The 17870-nt window shown below is 36.9% G+C and overlaps 1 protein-coding gene across 1 annotated transcript; it reads right to left on the reverse strand.

The window, feature by feature from the left end:
• Positions 1 to 4326: 4326 nt before the first annotated feature.
• Positions 4327 to 9704, reverse strand: LOC143617503 (protein YLS7-like). Its single transcript, XM_077090040.1, has 4 exons — positions 8889 to 9704; positions 7649 to 7920; positions 5686 to 6156; positions 4327 to 5007 (listed from the first exon to the last, which is right to left on the reverse strand). Exons 1-4 carry the CDS (start codon positions 9316 to 9318, stop codon positions 4675 to 4677), a joined length of 1506 nt encoding a protein of 501 aa, XP_076946155.1. The 5' UTR covers positions 9319 to 9704; the 3' UTR covers positions 4327 to 4674.
• Positions 9705 to 17870: the final 8166 nt, after the last annotated feature.

A 17870-nucleotide genomic window follows, 5' to 3' on the forward strand; every position in this document is an offset into this window, starting at 1 on the left:
GATTTTTGTTGCTTAGTTGTTTTGTTGTTAGTTGGAAGCTAGTTTGAAACATGAGCGAGAAGCGCATGATGGTTTAAAGCAGAGAGTTGAAGAGGTCCAAGCCCTGAAAGATCGGGAGATCACAGATCTCCGCCTGGAGTGTGAGAAATTTGAGCATGAACGTGACACTCATAAGGCATATCAGGCTTGGATGGTGCCAGAAGGTTTCAAGTTAGTGTACGAGCGAGCCAAATCTTGTCGAGTGACGTGTCAGGTGAGGGATGTCTTGAACCGAGCTGTCTTTGCCTTGGGATTTTAGCATGGCTTGAAGGTAGGCTATGATTAATAGGCCAAAGGGGTCCCTATCCTTGAGGTTCCCTCTTTTTCTGCTACTGCCGAGGCTGAGGCCGAGAAAGCCTTCGTGGCCTACAACTCCTTTGAGCCTCCTATCTTGCAGCAAATCTCGGCGGCTCCTGACATTCCCTTGGATGATATCAAAGCTCTATCCTCAGTGGTTGATCCATGTCCCCGTTCCCGTAGCTTCACTGTGGTTACATGATTATCTTTTGTTTAACTTCTTTTTGAACCTAGAATATGTTGCATGGAAAACTGTAATATTGCCCCTTAAGGGTTTAGGTTTGTGTGTTAATGTTGCGCCCCCGGAGGGCTTGTTTGGATGTTTTAATCGTAAAACCTTGTGATCATGTTGGATGTTTTTTTCCCTTATTTAATTAAGTTTGATTAACCAGATAGCCTATCGGCGAGGCCTTCTCCACGCTTTTTACGACTGGAGGTATATAGTTATTATCAGCTGATTTAAACGTTTTTTTCTCGGAGAAGATAAGTTTTTTGATTGTCTTAGATCGATCGTTGTAGCTTTTGCACTATTAATGCCGTGATTAAGCGTTATGAAACAGACAAATATCCTCTCGGGGTGGTTCATTAGGTTTCGGGGACTTTCCCCATTCGTGTCTTGTTACACAAATCGATTACAAAAAGATTTTCCAATTGCAAATCTATAACATTCCGTAAGGAGTTTCCTTTCCTGGGAGTCTTCCTCCCAAAGGTTATTGTGGACCTTGAGGGTTTGATATCGACCATTCGTTGTTGATCATAACAAAAAGAATGTGTCCTTTTCCTAACACGTACTTCCTCCCGCCTTGCCTTAGGCGTAATACTTCCTTAGTTGCATGGCGTTCCAGGTGCGGGGCACTTCCTCCCCCGTGTGATAGGGTAGCTTATAAGCCCCTTTTTCCCCGGCCCAGGTGACTTGGTACGGACCCTCCCACCGTGGTTCCAACTTCCCTTGATTATCTTGCCTGCTCGCCTCGTTCCCTCGCAGGACCAGGTCTCCTACTTTGAACTTGACTTCCCTTACCCGGGAGTTGTAGTATTTCTCCATCTTTTTCTTGTACCCGGCTTCTCTCTGGGCTGCCATCTCTCTTCTTTCTTCGGCAAGGTTGAGGTTTAATCGGAGATCGTTTTCTTTTTCCACCTCGGTCAGGCTCATCGTTCTGACTCTTTCTCTGTCCCTTAAGGTGAACGGTAGGGTTAAGGATCCTAGGGGCTCTACCACTTCTCCTGAAAATCCCATGAGTGGACATACGTCTTCCTCCAGTCGACTTCTAATCTCTCTCTGGAGTCTGACGAAGCAATGCTCGTACATCACCTCCACCCCACTTCCTCCATCTACGTGCACGCGTGCTACCCGGTGGCCGGCTATGCTTGCAGAAATATTCAAAGGCATCTCTCGTGCCTCCTCCTCTTTTACTCCGGGGAAAGTTACCTCGGCCCTCATCCACGCTGTGCTTGAGATTAGGGATTCCATTCTTCCCACTTTAGAGACCCTTCCCAGGTCTCTTCCCTCTTCGTCCCTCCTCCTTATCATGTCTACGAAATGTTTGTCTTCGTCTCTTCTTTAACCTTCGACGGTGACCCTTTCGTGGAGAGAGGTAACTGCCCGGATTTCAAAGTTGCCTCCCACAACCTCTTCAACTGGACGCAATTCTCTGTGGTGTGTCCCTGACTCTTGTGATAGTTACAATACTCTAGGGGGTTGGGTTTGTATGCCTGCTTGAAGGGGCTAGAGATCTTTGGAGTATATTAGCCCTAATATGCGGCTAGTACATCTTCTCATACTCCTCCCGACAGTGGTTTTTCACCCTGCGGTGGTCTTTATCGATTTCCTTCGGGGCGCATGTTGTTATAGAAACGAGTCGGATGATACGTAGTAGACGGCGTGTAACCGGAAGGGTTTCCGGGGGGCCTGTATGGCGCGAAACAGGGTCTTTCGAATTGTGCTCACATCTTCCCTGGGCTGGTCATCCCGACGCCTTTTCCTCCTACAGGTTTTGGTGTTCCCTTCTTTGTTTCCCATTCTCTCAACTTGGATCCAATGTTTTTCCCCCTAACAAAGGCCTTACTCTATCCATGAGTTAGTCAAAGGTAGCCGGAAAGTCCTCCCCCAATTTCTCTGTCAACTGGGAAAATCTCACCCCATTGATGAAACCACTTATCTTCATGACCTCCGAACCCCTTTGATGTTCATACTCTCGGCTATGTATCGGTCCATGAACTGCTCTACCTTTTCTTCATCCCTTCTCCTTATATGTAGAATTTCGTTGGGATTCTTCATAGCTTTTCTTTATTGGCTGAAATTTCTTAAAAACTTTCCCCTCAGCTCTTCATAGCTTTCTATGCTCCCCGGTTCCAGGCTGTCGAACCAGACTCGTGCTCCTCCCGTGAGGGTTTGGGGAAACATCAAGAACCAGGCCGGCATGGACCACCCGCTGACCATTCCGGCTCCCCGAAAGGCACGAAGGTGATCCTCTAGGTCTTGAGTCCCGTCATACTAATCTACCGTGGATGGGTAACGGAGGTCGGGAGGAAGGGTCGCCTCAGCAATTCCCCGTGTGAACTTTGACACATCTGATGTGTCTGATGGTCGATATGGGGTGTCTAGGGCGTCGGAAGTTCACTTCTTCTTTTCCTTCCCCTTGACGGCGGATATGAGGGTAGCTAAAGATTCCAAAAGGACGCTGGAGTCTTTACCTTGCACACCTCGCGGTTCTTCTCCCCCGCCTTCTGACGCTGGCGTGTCGAACGACAACCACGTCTTAACTGCCATGAGTTTATCGTTTTTTTCTTGCTCTTCTAAACATGCTTTGAGTGCATCTCTGTGAGTTCGTATGAATTCTGGGGTTATCTCCCATTTTTCTTCTATCATTTTCCCTTTTTCAGCTCTTGCCCTTCCGTCCTCTTCTTCCGTCACATCTTCTACCATTACCGGCCCTTCGAGGTCGGCTCTGCTTCCCGGCGATGTGTCTGTCTTAGGAAGCTCTACGGCTCTTCCTTCTGTTGTCACCGCTGGCGCGCTTTCACCGTCAACGAAAGGTGCGAACGTCGATGGTGCATCATCTGGATTTCGGCTGGTCATTTCGTCTAAACACCGTGGGTGGGACTGTTGTTTATACAGGTCCCACAGATGGCGCCAATGTTGAGACCTCAAATGAATCATATTCCCTGTGTGTGGGTGTGAGAGATCTGAGTGGTGGTGTTAATCGTGAAACAACCGTGCTGGCCAATAGAACCAAATAATGAGTTCTACTTTTTCTTATTACTTGTGTGTCCGCCATTTACAAAGAGAGTGCATTACATATATAAGGTCCAAGAGGAATCTTTTTCTCCGGACCGTTGCCCTCAACTACACCCCATTATCCCGTGGTTCTTGTCTTCCCTCTGACCTTCGTAGGAGACTTGCTTTTGTCCACTAGGTATGTCCTTTTGTTCCAGGAATACGTAAGCTACCCTTCTGTCTGGATCAGCTCCACAGCGACTAGTCCTTTGTTGACTTTGGTCTTTGTCTTGACATGTACTCTAGTGTTTTGGATTGGGCTTCATTTCTTGGGCTGGTCTATCTTGTTAAAGTTCTTTGAGCCTTGCCATGTTAAATCTGAGATAGTCTCATCAACCAATAATAGAAATATGATGCCAACTGAATTGGTTTAAAACAATAGTTACATGTTTGTTTGAAATTTGAATAGTGATATAAAGACCTGATTGAAACGGTTTGCTGATTAAAAAGATTAATTGAAGGAAAGGGGGGGGGGGGGGGGTATCATCGTGATGAGGAAGACAAGGGGAGAAAGAAAGGTGTTTGATCAATTTTGGTAAAGAATAGGAGAAATAGTGAGATTAATTTGGAAAGCTATAACTGGTTTGTTTTCTTTTTGAAGATAATTTTGTAATCAGGTGTGTATGTTATAGTCTAGTCTAGCCTCTTGCTAGTCTAACTCTTGGTTATTATTAATAAAATTCGTTGTTTAAACCTAACTTTACACATAAATTTCAACTATTCAACATGTTTAAACAAAACTTTCTATTCCAACCACAATGTAATTCAAACAATTCCAAATTGTCTTTCTGACATAAGAATCACACAAAGTCAACCTATGTCAATATGTATTAAGCCCTGTTCCAAGATTATACCATGTCACTCTACTTGCTTTTTAGGAGCAAACTTCAAACAATTGTATAAATTAAGATACAATTACTTCAATTAATAGTTTATTTAGGGTATTAAATAATTTAAGGGGTCAGAAACTCAGCTATTACAGAATAGTACTATAACTAGTTTATATTATCATCGTGTAAAAAACAAAACCCGTGTAACTATTTAATAAAAATGCAGTCACCTCATGAATCATGAGCCTCAAAGTCTCTTCTAATAGTCTCCATCAAAAACTCATTCCAAGTATCAACCGGACCCGGCATACACCAATGCAAACAATCTTGTGGTGGTGGTCGCCCATCAGCACTCCTCTTCGTGATCTTATTTGGGTCAAGACTCCGGTACGGGCCTGGATGACCATCATGCCTATACGAGAAAGGTTTTGTGATATCCATAAATGCCACCCGGGATTTGTTAGTTTTGTTCTTTATACCACGGTTGAAACCCGATACTTGTTTGTCGTGCATTATGTTCGTGAATCCGCTCTCTACTAACTCCCTGTCAACAGCAGGCTTTATCTGTTGAAAAATATATGATTCTTGTAATCATATTTGACGCTAGTTTCTTAAAAGGAATTACAATAATATTAGATTTTCATGACTTAAATATGGAGTCTCGAGTAATACATGACTTACAAAATGAGATTTTGAAGAAATTTTTTTTAGCAAAATTTAAATTTTCACGACCAGACCAGTTAAGCTTACTTAACTGTTCTCCCTTCAAACTGGCCGGTTATCGGTCAGACCGGATTTCCAATCTTTTCTTTTTTTTTCTATTTCTTTGTTTTCGTATTTTTTCCCACAAAATCTCATTTTATGAGCCATTTATTACTCTAGACTCCACATTTTATTTACTTATCAGTCTTAACAAAATATTAAAATTACAAAGTCACACCAATACATAAAGTATTTTCATATTTAGTTTTGTATCACGCAAATATATATATTCGCAAATAGTTTTAATTTAGTTTTGTATCAGTTATGACATCATCCGGTTCTTAAATCCGGTCCAGCCAGTAAACTGGTGATACAGCCGGTTCGTTGTCAGTCTGGTTTTGAAAACATTGGTTTGACCAAAAACCATTTTGACCAAAAGTAACAAGTCAAATTTAAAACCAGTTCAAGCAAAAAGAACAAATTACTTTTGGTACGGGTCAAAACTGTTCAGAAACACATCTCAAAGTCTGTCATTATTACCTTCCCGGTACACGACCCGCCCGTATTCCAAGCTCCACCTTCATAATGGTCAGGTGAGTATGACCTAACCACGGTTAAACCTTTATAGTCCGGTGTAGTCACAAGCGCAGACATAATAGTTGCTACCGATATCTCAAACGCTTCAGTGCTATCAATTTTCTTCTTTCTAGAATTATCAGGCCACCACAACTGTCCACCCACAATCTCATTATTTAAAATATAAACAGAGCGTTTCGCAAACCAGTGACCCGAGGAAAGTACAAGAACATCAAAAGTGGGAACGTCACCCATAAATGTTTCATCCGGGACATCAAGATGAAGTTTGTCTACACCTTCAGGTGCAAAATCAAAACTTTCAGTTGTTTTGTTGACCAACCATGATGACCATATTCTTACAATTGTGGTGGACGTTGACCGGAAATAATAACGTTGCATTCGTTTATTCCCACGGTTAATAGGAGCTTCAGCCTGTAATTTTGACACCAGTAGTATAAATACAAGTGCATATATAAAAGAATAAAATGCATAAGTGGTCCCTGTGGTTTGATCAGTTTGCAAGCTTGGTCCACAGCTTTTAAATATTGTAAAGAGTAAAGTGCCAAAAGCGTCCTTAAGGTTTGTTAACTTTTGCCATTTTCTTCCAAAACGTTTATTTTTTGCAACTGGACCCTGAGGTTTGTCAGTTGTTGCCAATATAGTCCAAATCGTTAACTCTATCTCTTTTTATTGTTAAACAAGGGGTATATTCGTCTTTTTAGTTTGTTTAGTGTTTTATTAATTTTTTAAATCCTTTTAACAATTTTTCCGTCTCCATTCAAAAATCTCACCACCAATCGCCGGTGTCTACACCTGCAACAACGCCTCCGCCGCCGCCTATGACGACGACAAGAACACCGTGTCATCTTCATCATTCTGAAACTGGTTCGCAACCCTGTCGATCTCCATCTTAAACTGAATCCTTTTCTTTTTTCTTTTTTTCTTTTGCAGCGGTGGTGTAGGCGCTGGTGGGTAAAAGACCTTAGGTGGGGCTGCTTAACTTAATATGTGAAATCGATTCCGTGAGATTTGCGAATCTTGCCCAATAGACCACCGCTCCGACCTTAGAATATGAACCTTCTTTAGTGGCGGTGTCGGTGAGTCTGGATTAGGAAACCATTTTTGGTGTGAATTTGTTGACGGTGAGTGTGTGAAGGTGGGGTTGATTCGAGAGAGAGAGATGGGGTGGGTAAAAGACCTTAGGTGGGGCTGCTTAACTTAATATATATTTATTGTTAAAATAATAAAAACCAATATAAAACATTAAACAAACTAAAAAGACGAATATACCCCTTTATTTAATGATAAAAAGAGGCGGAGTTAACGATTTGGACTATATTGGCAACAACTGAAAACATCAAGGGTCCAACTGCAAAAAATAAACTTTTTGGACGACAATGGCAAAAGTTAACAAACCTCAAGGACGATTTTGGCACTTTACTCTATTGTAAACTTAGTCCAAACATTTGTGAGAGGGTTGCATGTTTAGTCCAAACAGGCAATGCCTCTTAGTGGTAAAAGTGTAAAACTAAGGTTCAAAACTGGTAGGGAGCATTTAATTTAGAAGTAAAATTTGCTGTTAAAAAAGATGTTGCTTTGGTCGATTGGAAGAAGAGGACCTGTGGAAATCGCCTCTTACAACAATCCCGATCTCTAAATATTATGTTTTAAACAAATAATAAAAAAGAAAATCTAAATTGACAAATATACCCTCACTTTTCTGTTAAAAACTAACTGGGATTAACAATGAGGACAAAACGTGCAACCCTGTCACACATGTTTGGACTTTGGACTTTAGCTTGCAATTTTTGAAATTTAGGGATCAAACTTGCAAAATGGTTAGAAATCAAACTTGCAAAATGGTCAAACCACAGGCATCGGTTGTTGCTATTCTTATAAGACATGATAGAGAAGGAATACTTTCCTGCCAAAGTATGCATAACATTGACTCCATTTGATTTCGGGCAACCGAGTCACCTACAAAAGCAAATGTCTTTCCTCTCATTAATTCCAAAAACTTTTTCGGGTCAAATCTTGGCAGGTTACAATTTGTGGGTTGCCATCGATAATTCTCGTACTCCTTGTCGGGCCTACCGTTTCCTTGGCAGTTCTGCATCTGAGTCAACACGGGGCATGAGTTGTTTGAGTATAACGGTCCAGCTGAATCAAGTACCCACTTCCCGTGATACAAATCACACCCTACAAATTCAAGCATCAAAATATGTGCATTTATAACAGAGTTAGATTATTATTGAAATGAATGTAGCTTAAATGGAAAGATGAAACAGATTGAAAGTCAACCAAAATTACGTGTAATGCATAAAAGTTTAGAAATCATTTTTTAGCAGTTGCTAGTATTTGAAATAGTGCATTTTATAAATATACTAGTTATTTTACAAAAACATAGTGTGTTGGGTCAGCCTGCCCCTTTTCAACAGATACCCGAATCACCAATTTTGACCTATTTCCTAACCCCTGAGTCATCCATTTTGTTACCTCTAATTGTGACCGATGACCCAAATTTACTTCTGCAAGTTACTGCATATATATACGTGTGTGTGAGTAAAGTTAAAATAGTAATGGTGGATTGTTACGTTCCATTATCATGTTTGGTTGACATGTCAGGATGAAATGAAATCTGATGTCAGCCTTTTTAATATACAGGGACAATTGTCATTTTTATCTCAAATTAATACATTATTTAATAACATTAATAGAATCTTTTATGTAAAGGTAATATAAATGAACATAATAAAAGCCCATTAAGACCTCAATCAAGATTATAACAATAAAAGTCCATTAAGTCCTCAATCAAGATTATAACAGAATGGTGTATTTTCTAACCATTTTTAAATAACAGAAAAAATAATAATTTAGGTAAAGTTGTGCTTTTTTTATACAATGACTTATTCTAACATAAGAACATAAATGCATAGCATACATATTGACAGCACAGATGATCACACGTTACATGTCCCATGCCCATTCTCTTAATATTATTCAAGTTCCATGAAGCAGACATTATGCAACTTTGCACTTTAGTAGACACAACAAAAGTAAATGATGACAGCATACAATAGCTTCCACGACATATTAGTTGAAAAAAAAATGTAATAAACCAATAATCATAGCATACAGGTGAATGGAAGAAAAAAAAAACTCGATACCTGAATCAGCAATCTTCTTGGGACCTGAATCAATAGTCCTGTTCGTTTCTAAATCAGTAGTGTCGCTGGTATCTAAATCAACATTCTTATTTGTATCTAAATCAACAGGTTTATCTGTATCTAAATTGACAGTTTTGTTGGTACTTGAATCCACAGTCTTCTCGGTACTTGAAACAGCAGTTATTTTTTTGTGTGCGTCATTCACCAAGTTCTCAATAATACTTGTTTCATTGTTAGAAGACAACAAATCAATTTGGGAGACTTGATCATCTACTTTATAAAAATATCCAGTAACTTTAGTTCCAATTGGCTGATAGACCAGAAGCATGGAGGCAAAAATTACAAACAATGCAAGTCCCCCTACAGACGCTGCAATTGGAAGAATCGTCTTTGGATATGCAGACATTGACTTAGGGGAACCCAATTTCATGGCTTTATATATTTAAAAAACCTAAATAAGAAGCAATACTAAAAGTGAAAGCTTCTCCGTGAATAAATTAACTCCTCCAGTGCATCATTTTGTACCAACAAAGTGAAATGAATTAAAATCCACCTGTAGCATGTTGAAGGTCAATAAGTAAAGTTTTGAAATTAAATCATAAAAATCTTGTTTTTGAGATTACACACAATACCTATATACTATAAAGCACAGAATATACTGCCGAAAATTTAACCTGAATTCCAAAACAAACAAAAAAAAACACCCAGCTTCTAGGTGTGCAAACGAGTCGAGCCACTCGCAAGCTGCTCGAGATTGGACAGATAAAAAGCTCGAAAAGAGCCGAGACTGAGCCAATAATGCTCGTTCAGAAATCAAACCCGAACTCGAGCCTTTTATTGGAAGGCTGTCTAGAATCGTCAAGTCTTGATGAGCATGAGCCTTGTGTATTTTTCAGTTTTAGCTATTTTTGGACTTGTATGTATTAATTTCACACTGCATACTCAAACTCGAGCTGAGCTTTTGGGATTGCTTATTTAAGCTCCTTATAATTTATTAACTTTTGTAAAACGTTAATAAGGTGTTTGACAAACTGAAGTCCTTTTGTGTTTTAACTTATCAAGTAGTGTAAACAAGGAGGTTTTGATAAGTTAGGAGATTATGACGTTATAGAAAAGTTAAATAAGTCCTTTTGGAATTAATAAGCAATCCCAAACACACCCTTAAGGTACTGCACACGAGAGCTTGAGCTGAGCTTATGCTCGTTTAAGGTTTTCTCAACATATAAAAATAATTAGAAATGTATATAAATGAACTAATTAATAAATAATAAATTAGCCTAGCTCGAGTTTGTAAAAACGACTGATGAGGCGTTTAGAAAAAGAGGTCGAGCACTCGTAAGTCAAAAAGGTTGAAGTTGGCGGGTCATTTACAGCCACCCCTAGTGGCAGATTTGAATGTTAAACCTAACTAACAAACTCCCAAATATCTTATCATGTAACAAATGTGAGTGAGACAAGTTGTTCCTATGCATGATTGAGTAACAGATCCCACAGAATGTGAGCATAAAAAATGCTTGCTACATCAATTAAGCATGTCATAAGTAAGTTACATCCAGAGGTGCAATTAATTAATGTGTTAGTTGATAGAACTAAGGGTGGCTGAACTAGATAATCATAAATCTAACACGCATTAAATAAACCCTAAGCAGAACAAGTATGAGAATCTGGGTAAAATCAGATCAAATCTAAATTAAGTGCCGGAATGAAATCAGGAAATGTGCAAGTGCAAATGTAGAGAAAGTATACAATATATGTGTGAATGGAGGAGTCGACGGAGATATCCGCGGCTGCCGGAAAAGGCGTGATATATGATTCCAGCGATTACGGCGTAACGTGACAACACACAAATACTTAGTTTAATAGGTTTACTAAAATCAATTTTATCTATAACATTGTGTTTTCTCACTCCTAATGTATTATGTAAAATTATTTTTATATAAGAGGATAAATAAAGAAATAAAATAATGATAATAAAACCTATATCTTATTAAGTTTTTATCTAGCTTAAATCAAAAAATGTTTTTTGAAACTGACTTTTATATTCATATTATTTATTTATTAAAACTAATTTAGAATAAAAGTCATATGTACGTATTATTTTCATATGTTTAGTTAATTTATTATTGTTTTTTCCTTCTAATCTTTTCTTTTTATATTGGGAACAGTATGATAATACAACTGTTTTACGATAGAAACACAAATTTTCTTCATGTTGTTTTATGATCAAAATAATGTATGAAAACAACCTTTTTATAGTGTTGTTTTCTTTTAAAAAGTCAAAATCATCATTATGCTATAAATAATATGCGCGAAAAAATAACCTACAATCGCTAATTTTAAAAATAAAAACATAATACATAGCTGTGTTTTAAATTTTTTCTCAACATTCAGTTATGAATTTTGTTGTATACAAAGTTGTATTCAAACTAGAGTACTTTTATTCTCATTATAAGCTATATAATTATCGGTACTTTATCGGTATCGTGACGAACTGAACCGATTTTGGATGAACAACATCGATACAGGTACCGACATCACTTGAACTGATTCTGACTAAACAACATTAGTACAAGTATCAATATCAAGTCCAGTTTAATATTTAAACACTCCTATATAAGAAAAAAAAGTTTGAAGAAAGCAACAAAAATAACATATTATAAAGCAATTAATAAACAAACAATAGTTTTTTTTCCTTTTTTAAATCGTTTTGTTAAATAAAAAATATGAGTATAAATAAGAGTTTTCAAGAATAGTTTTTTTAATAAGTTTATATAAACGAGAAGAAAATAAACATTAAAAGTTTTATTATTTTTAATTCATTTTTTATCTACCTTACTTATATACAAATTTAATAAAAATATATGATTAGAAGTGAGAAAATATAAGTAAAAAAAATTATTTTAGTAAATACTTTTCAATTCACTCATTTTGGTAAATAATCCCCCCCCCCCCTATTTTGATATAAAAAAAAACATAAAAAAAAACACCTCAAACTATTTTTATTATTATTTTTTTATATGGAACAACAACTTTCATTAAACACAACTAGCAATAAAACAACATTAAAAGTTGAAATTATACCAATTCATCAAAGACTTAAACGAAAATCCATTTCTCATCCATCGATACCCCCCAATGATTAATGTTCTTCATCACCTAGGGGGCTGACCAATTCCTTTTTCGGTGAAAATGGTTTCATTTTTCATCTTCCAAATGCACCAACGAGCTGACATGATAATCCCGTGCAACACCTTTTGCTTTTTCTTACAAAGGGGAGCCGTAGCGTAAGAAAGTCTAAAAAAACGCATAGATTAGAGGAACTTTTGCACAAAGAGCTAACCGAATTCCAAACTGAGATAGCCACATTGCAGGAGCTGAGAAGGTGGTTGGAGCTTTTTAGGCCGTTTTCACTCCATACATGGTCCGGAATGGATCGAAGCACGAGACTTTCTTCTCTAGTGGCCGGTCTATCCATCCAGGGATGATAATGAGCTGGGTATTGATAATCTCATGCCCATATCAGTTTGTAAAAATGTGTCCCATACCCGGGCCATTACCTGTCGGGTATTTGTCCAGTAATTACCCGTCAGGTATCGGGTATACCCGTTGGGACTTTCAAGTACATTTTTTTAATTATTATAATTATTTTATACATTTTATTCATACAACAATTATTACAAATTTAAATATAATGCACTCTCTATATAGAAACGTGGCATTAAGTAACATTATAATTTTTATATAATTTCTTATATATATATATATATATATATATATATATATATATATATATATATATATATGCTTCACAACCTATGAAATACAATGTATTTTATAGGTTTATAATTCGGGTATATGTTTCGGGTAAACGGGTATGTGTTTTCGGGTAATCGGGTCAGGTATCATCTAATCCCATACCCGGCCCGCACCCGCGAAAATTTTTAAATCCTAATCCCATACCCGGCCCATACCCATCGGGTTTCGGGTATACCCGTCCCATTTGTTTTGGGTTTCGGGTATACCCATCGGGTTCGGGGTTTTTTGCCATCCCTATATCCATCTCCGCCCTCCACATGAAGATATTGACCTTCTTTGAAACCCAATTATTTCATTTCATGAAAAACAGATAGAATAGCCCTCTCGTGTCAAACAAAATCTTTTTTATGGACTTAACCAGAAAAGATTAGAGAAATCTACTTACAGAAGTGGTAATACTTCAATTATTTTTAGACATTTTTGACACAATTAAACAGAGTGAAAGAAATAGGCGGTCTATTTGGTACTTCTAGTGATGTTGGTATATATGAAAGGGCTGAAATAATGTGATTTTCAATAAAAAGAAGTCGTTCATCAAAAAGGTTATCAAGGATATCAGAATTCAAGTTTCGCTTGGGTTAAGCGTAGAGCCAAAATGAATAACTTTAGAAATGAAACATTGTGTGAGCTTAAACTATAATATGTATTGAAGTGTACTTAGTGTTTTGATGTGTATATATCAACTTGCTACACATATGTTTTATGAAAATCTGATTTAGCCTTAAGAAAAAAAAGTATTTTAAGTCTTAAGTAACAAGAAATTTCATTAACATCAATCTCATCTATAGTTAATATCTATTATCAACCTAGAATGTCGAACCACTAACCTTGAAGGTAGTTCTACCATTTCACGCCCCTTGATATCATTAAGTCAAATTTCGTATGTAGGTGTTATTTACTATCATATACATATTAAACTTTTTTGTTTTCATTATAAATTGGAAGGTAACTTATTTTTTAAAATATATAAGAGCAGTTAAAGAAACATTTCTAAATTAGATAATTAGTATACATATAAGCATTTAGAAATTACTATTGTGTATAACAAATTCAAGAGAGTTTGGATTGAGATATAATCGAAGGATGGTAATGCTATTTCTTTTTAATAAACATGAGCTTAAAACTCCAAAATATCATCGAACATGCACCTGCGGGATAGGTAATATTACTACCTACTATACTTTCTTCTATGTATTCAAAATGGAACATTAAAGTTGTCTAGATATGCAAATTATTTGTAGGAATATAATCGTGTGTATACTTTCACCCGTGTGTTGACAAAAGAACCAAAACTCATGAGAAATCCCGAAACCTGAAACATTCAAGATATGTATTTTTTGTGAGATTAGTTTAGTTCATGGGTTTGGGACATGCATGTTATTAGGTGATACTCATCTAACTACCCAAACCCATTTACCCATATCACAAAAATACTTAGTTACAAAAACAGGGCTCGTTCACAATCACACACGCCAAAATACTTAGTTGCATAAAATTAGAATCTGCCATGTAGGAAGATTTTGCTATGAAGAGTAGACCCGGTCTCGTTAACTTTCATATACCAAAAAGCTCAAATAATCACATGTAGGAAGAGTTTGCTATGAAAACTGAAGATCTTGATATGTTACAACAATATTATAAATATTCATGAGTAGTATACAAGGGTTAGTTGCGCAGCTTGTTGCCCGTTTGCCTGCCACTTTATTGTAATCATTTTATAGTAAATTATATAAAATAGTTGCGTTATATTTTCTTAAAAAAAAAAAAAAAAAAAAAACTGAGATCTCATTGGTTGTTAACATGCAATTAACATGAGCGAGCATGTTGGAGTTTATGGAATTCAGTCATGACATCAAACTGTATCAATTTAATTTCAAAATGATTGAAAATGACAATCTATCTGATAACCAAATGAAAAATGATCTTTTTGTTTATAGAACAAATCGGCAAACTATTAGCTATCGCTTGATTCGGCTTTGATCGTGTAACTTAAACATCCAACCATCTATTCTAATTGAATCCGACAACAAGTTCTTCCTTTTGGAAGTTCTTGACATTGATCGTCACCAAGCCCGCATACAACTTTGCTTTGAAAACAGCCTTTTCAAAGTTACCACACCTTGGTAGCTCTTGACATTGCTTATAGCATATGTCATTGTTGTTGTCTTTAACTATTAATATGAGTCTATTCTTCACATCAACCTTCATGTTGATGCGGGATTCACTACCCACACCACACAGGGAATTCAATTTCAAGCTCATCAGGTGAATTCTTTGTCAACCCTCCTCTCGGCCCAGCCCATTCGAGCACCAATCCGGTTAATCGGGTGACTATCCTAGAAGACCAACCTACATTTTTTAGTTTCATTTGGTTTGGTCAGAATTGCTACTTTAATCCAAAATTTTAATTATAAAAAATATAAAAAGAAAATGTTAAGAAAAACGAAACTTACCTTTGTTTTCATGGACGGAACACAATCGTTTAGATACGAAATTAGTGATGATGCTAGAGAAAATGCTAGTCTTTTCTTTCGCCTCGGGAAGGGTTATCTTAAACGTTCCATCTTGCATCTCTATCTTGATCTTACTACACTTTGTTTCGAAGAACTCTGGTACACGTATGCCTGTAATATAGTGCACCTTATTCGTTTTTGATTTCCCTTCAATGAACAAAACGTTGGATTTGACAAATGACTTCACGTCCTCTATCTTGAGTTCCGGCATGTTTAAGGATACGGATAGGCCTTTAGTAGGTAACACCTCCGCCTTCTCTATTCCAGGCATGCAGCTTACGTGTAGGCTTTTAGGAGTTACCTTCTTACACATTGTGATGGAGTCATACCACCAAGGGCACAATCTCATGAATATATATGACCGAGCACAAGTCATAATAACTGAGAATAACAAGAGCAAACAAACAAAATAATCAGAACTAGTTATACTAGGCGTGTTCATGCACCGACCCAAACCGTAGAAAGTGGACTGGTTTGGCCAGTTTATTTTAGAATTTAAGTGTTAGATATGATCATAGCAAGCAACTACGTACGTACGTACCCGAGGGAATTAAACGAAAACCGAGTTTAGTAAGGAAGATGGTGAAGATGTTAGCCTTCTTGATTTTTAGTTGCCTGCCTTTGACCTTGGGAAGGGTTAACTTAATCATTCCATCATCTTGCATCTCTGTGTTGATGATACCACCGTCAACGTTCTCTGGTAGCCCCGTGCCCGCAAAGTAAAATGCTTCATGATTATAGCCCCCAATGAACAGCACATGAGGGTTGGTTTCAACACATGACGCCTTCATATCCACCTTTTTTAGTCTAGGCATGTTTCCGAATACGCATAGGTGTTCATCACTCTCGGTTTTCGACAGTCCGGGCCAATTGAAATTGAAGTACTTGCATCCTTCTTCCAAAGAGATTGATAATGAAGACATGCGTGGCTCCCGTGATTGATCAGATGACACAGTTGCATAAGTTCGGATATTGCGTGATCGTAAATACTGTTTTATCGTAGAAGATCTTGCGAGACGTAGCGGGGAAGCCATATCTGATCGATGGAGTTAAATGTTTGGATTTCAGGAACAGACGTGGAGTTAGTTAAGGTTTTGTTTTGGAGAAGAAAGAAAGCACACATTTATTTATTTGTTTTGTTTTTTTTAATAATCCTTATTAACTGGTACTAGCCGACAATAATCTCTATTCATTTTATCGTCATTGGCGGTCTCAAATTTCAAAAAGTTGCCCCCCCCCAATGGTACCATGTTAAAAATGACTTAACGATGTTATACTTTTTTCGAATTTCAAATTAATTTTTAGGGCTTTTGATAGAAAGGAGAATACGAATCGATTGATGTAAAACTTAACTCGAAACGGTGATCCATACGACTTGATTTTTGTTAATTGGAAGTTCAAACACACAAATTAAAACAAAAATCAAGTCGTTTGGATCACCGTTTCGAGTTAAGTTTTACATCAACCGATCCGTATTGCATTCTAATAAAAAACCCTAAAAAATTTGTTTGAAATTCAGAAAAAAAATATAACGTCGTTAAATCCTTTTTAACAGGGGACTATAGGGGGGCAATTTTTTGAAATTTGGGACCGCTAGTGGTGATAAAATTAATAAATATGTATTATTATCGGTTAATACCAGTCAATAGTAATTATTAAAATCCAATAAACTTTTATTTATTTTGTTTTTTAAATTCATCTTTATTGTGTATTTAAAGCGTGAAACAACTAGAAAAGTATTTTTTTTAAAGACTTTGAAAGACTTTTAATTAAATCATGTTTGCATTTTAGCTAAAAAGAAATATTAGGATGGTCAAGATTTGTGTTGGATATAATAAAGGAATTACAAGTATTAGTTATGAAAAAGAGAAAATTATGATTTCTTTTCTATTCTTTACGATAAGGTCTAATTTTTAAATTAATTGATGTGTGCTCTCAGGCCTTTTTAACGGGTGTTTTCTGCCATTCCCTCGGTTAAATGTCAGATTTATGAATTTCAACAAGGGTAATTTGGTAATTACATAGATAGGATTTATTATTATATAATAATTGTTATAATTATATGGCAAATTGGAAATAAATAATCATACCTCTTATGTATTGGCTGATAATAATTTCACTTTTAAAACTTACTACCAACGGTCTAACCTGTCAACTAATTGTGTTTCAATGGACATCCGTTAAAAAACATTTAACGTCAGTAAGATTTTTTTTCGCGTTTCAAACCGATGTTTTAGGACTTTTGATCTGAAGAAGGATACGAGTCGACTGATGTAAAACTTATCTCTATACAGTGATTCAAGCTCAACTCGAAACCGCTTAGCAAATACCGACCCGGCCAGTCATGGAAAAGGAAATAACTAAGTCTTGAACTTCTGAATAACCATTATAAACTCAAGCTCAACTCGAAACTGCTTAGCAAACACCGCAACTTCGAGTACTTAACAACTACCAATATACATAAGATTATTCCCCACTTGAATATTACTTAGATCCGGCCCACGTGACGGAGGAATAACCAGGCGTAGTGCGGTGTGCCACTGTCTGCCCACATATGAAGGATCCAGAAAAACATATACGATAGCCTAAGGGCCGGCGATTACCATTAGTTTTAGTGACAAATAATCCCATGTAAACTGTTAATAACTCGATT

This window comes from Bidens hawaiensis, unplaced genomic scaffold, assembly GCF_021521415.1.
Source record: "Bidens hawaiensis isolate Kalapana, Puna unplaced genomic scaffold, B.hawaiensis_p1.1 tig00055154_1, whole genome shotgun sequence".
Classification (NCBI taxonomy): Eukaryota; Viridiplantae; Streptophyta; class Magnoliopsida; order Asterales; family Asteraceae; genus Bidens; species Bidens hawaiensis.

Excerpts from the sequence above, each read along its gene's own strand:
- LOC143617503 (XM_077090040.1), bottom strand. The coding sequence starts at position 9,318 with ATGAAATTGGGTTCCCCTAAGTCAATGTCTGCATATCCAAAGACGATT. Across the intron at positions 7,921-8,888 it reads CAAGAAGATTGCTGATTCAG|GGTGTGATTTGTATCACGGG; the intron begins GTATCGAGTTTT and ends TTGAATTTGTAG. Across the intron at positions 6,157-7,648 it reads CAATGTTATGCATACTTTGG|CAGGCTGAAGCTCCTATTAA; the intron begins CAGGAAAGTATT and ends GTGTCAAAATTA.